The sequence below is a fragment of the Merops nubicus genome, unplaced genomic scaffold (genome assembly GCF_000691845.1).
Source record: "Merops nubicus isolate BGI_N331 unplaced genomic scaffold, ASM69184v1 scaffold43122, whole genome shotgun sequence".
Taxonomy (NCBI): domain Eukaryota; kingdom Metazoa; phylum Chordata; class Aves; order Coraciiformes; family Meropidae; genus Merops; species Merops nubicus.
In genome coordinates this window covers 1,239-1,726 of record NW_008592404.1, presented here as the reverse complement: position 1 = coordinate 1,726, position 488 = coordinate 1,239, and the positions used below count along the sequence as shown (strand labels likewise).

Below are 488 nucleotides of genomic sequence, written 5' to 3'. Positions count from 1 at the left end.
CACCCCGGGGGGTGGGGGCGGGACCTTGGGAACCCCCGCCCCTTCCCTGCCTCTCACTCCCCGCCCTTTTTCCGCTGCTGGGAGGATTTTTGGAGCAGGGCCAGCGTGTCTCGCTTCTCTACCCGCCGCAGCTGCTTCTTCTTCGCCCTCTTCAGCTTCAGCGGGTTGCGGATCTGGGGGAAAAAAGGAAGATTTCAGGCTGAGAGACGCAGGCACGGCAGAATTCCCCCCAAAAAAGCTGCGGGATGGGATCTTCTGAGGAAGCAACAAAGCATCTCCACGAAGCTGCAGCTCCTGGGTGGGTTCCTCCTCCCAACTCCTCCCTGGGGACACCTCCAAGCTGCCCCAGCTCTCGGGTAAGAGGGGCAAAGGAACCACCCCAACCTCCACCACGCCCCCCCCCTGAGCTCCAGGGTCCCTCCCTGGGGTTGGGTTTCACCAGTTCTCCAACTGTGGCTGCCAGGCAAAGCCAAGGGGAGGAACTGGAG

The 488-nt window shown here is 62.7% G+C and overlaps 1 protein-coding gene across 1 annotated transcript in view; it reads right to left on the bottom strand.

Annotated features, from left to right (window-relative positions):
• Window positions 1-53: 53 nt before the first annotated feature.
• The window catches only part of CCDC86 (coiled-coil domain containing 86), a 1,425-nt gene continuing 990 nt past the window's right edge, over window positions 54-488 (bottom strand). The window contains exon 3 of the mRNA XM_008935124.1: window positions 54-173. Coding sequence (XP_008933372.1) covers window positions 54-173 — 120 coding nt within the window. The remainder of the gene's footprint in view (window positions 174-488) is intronic.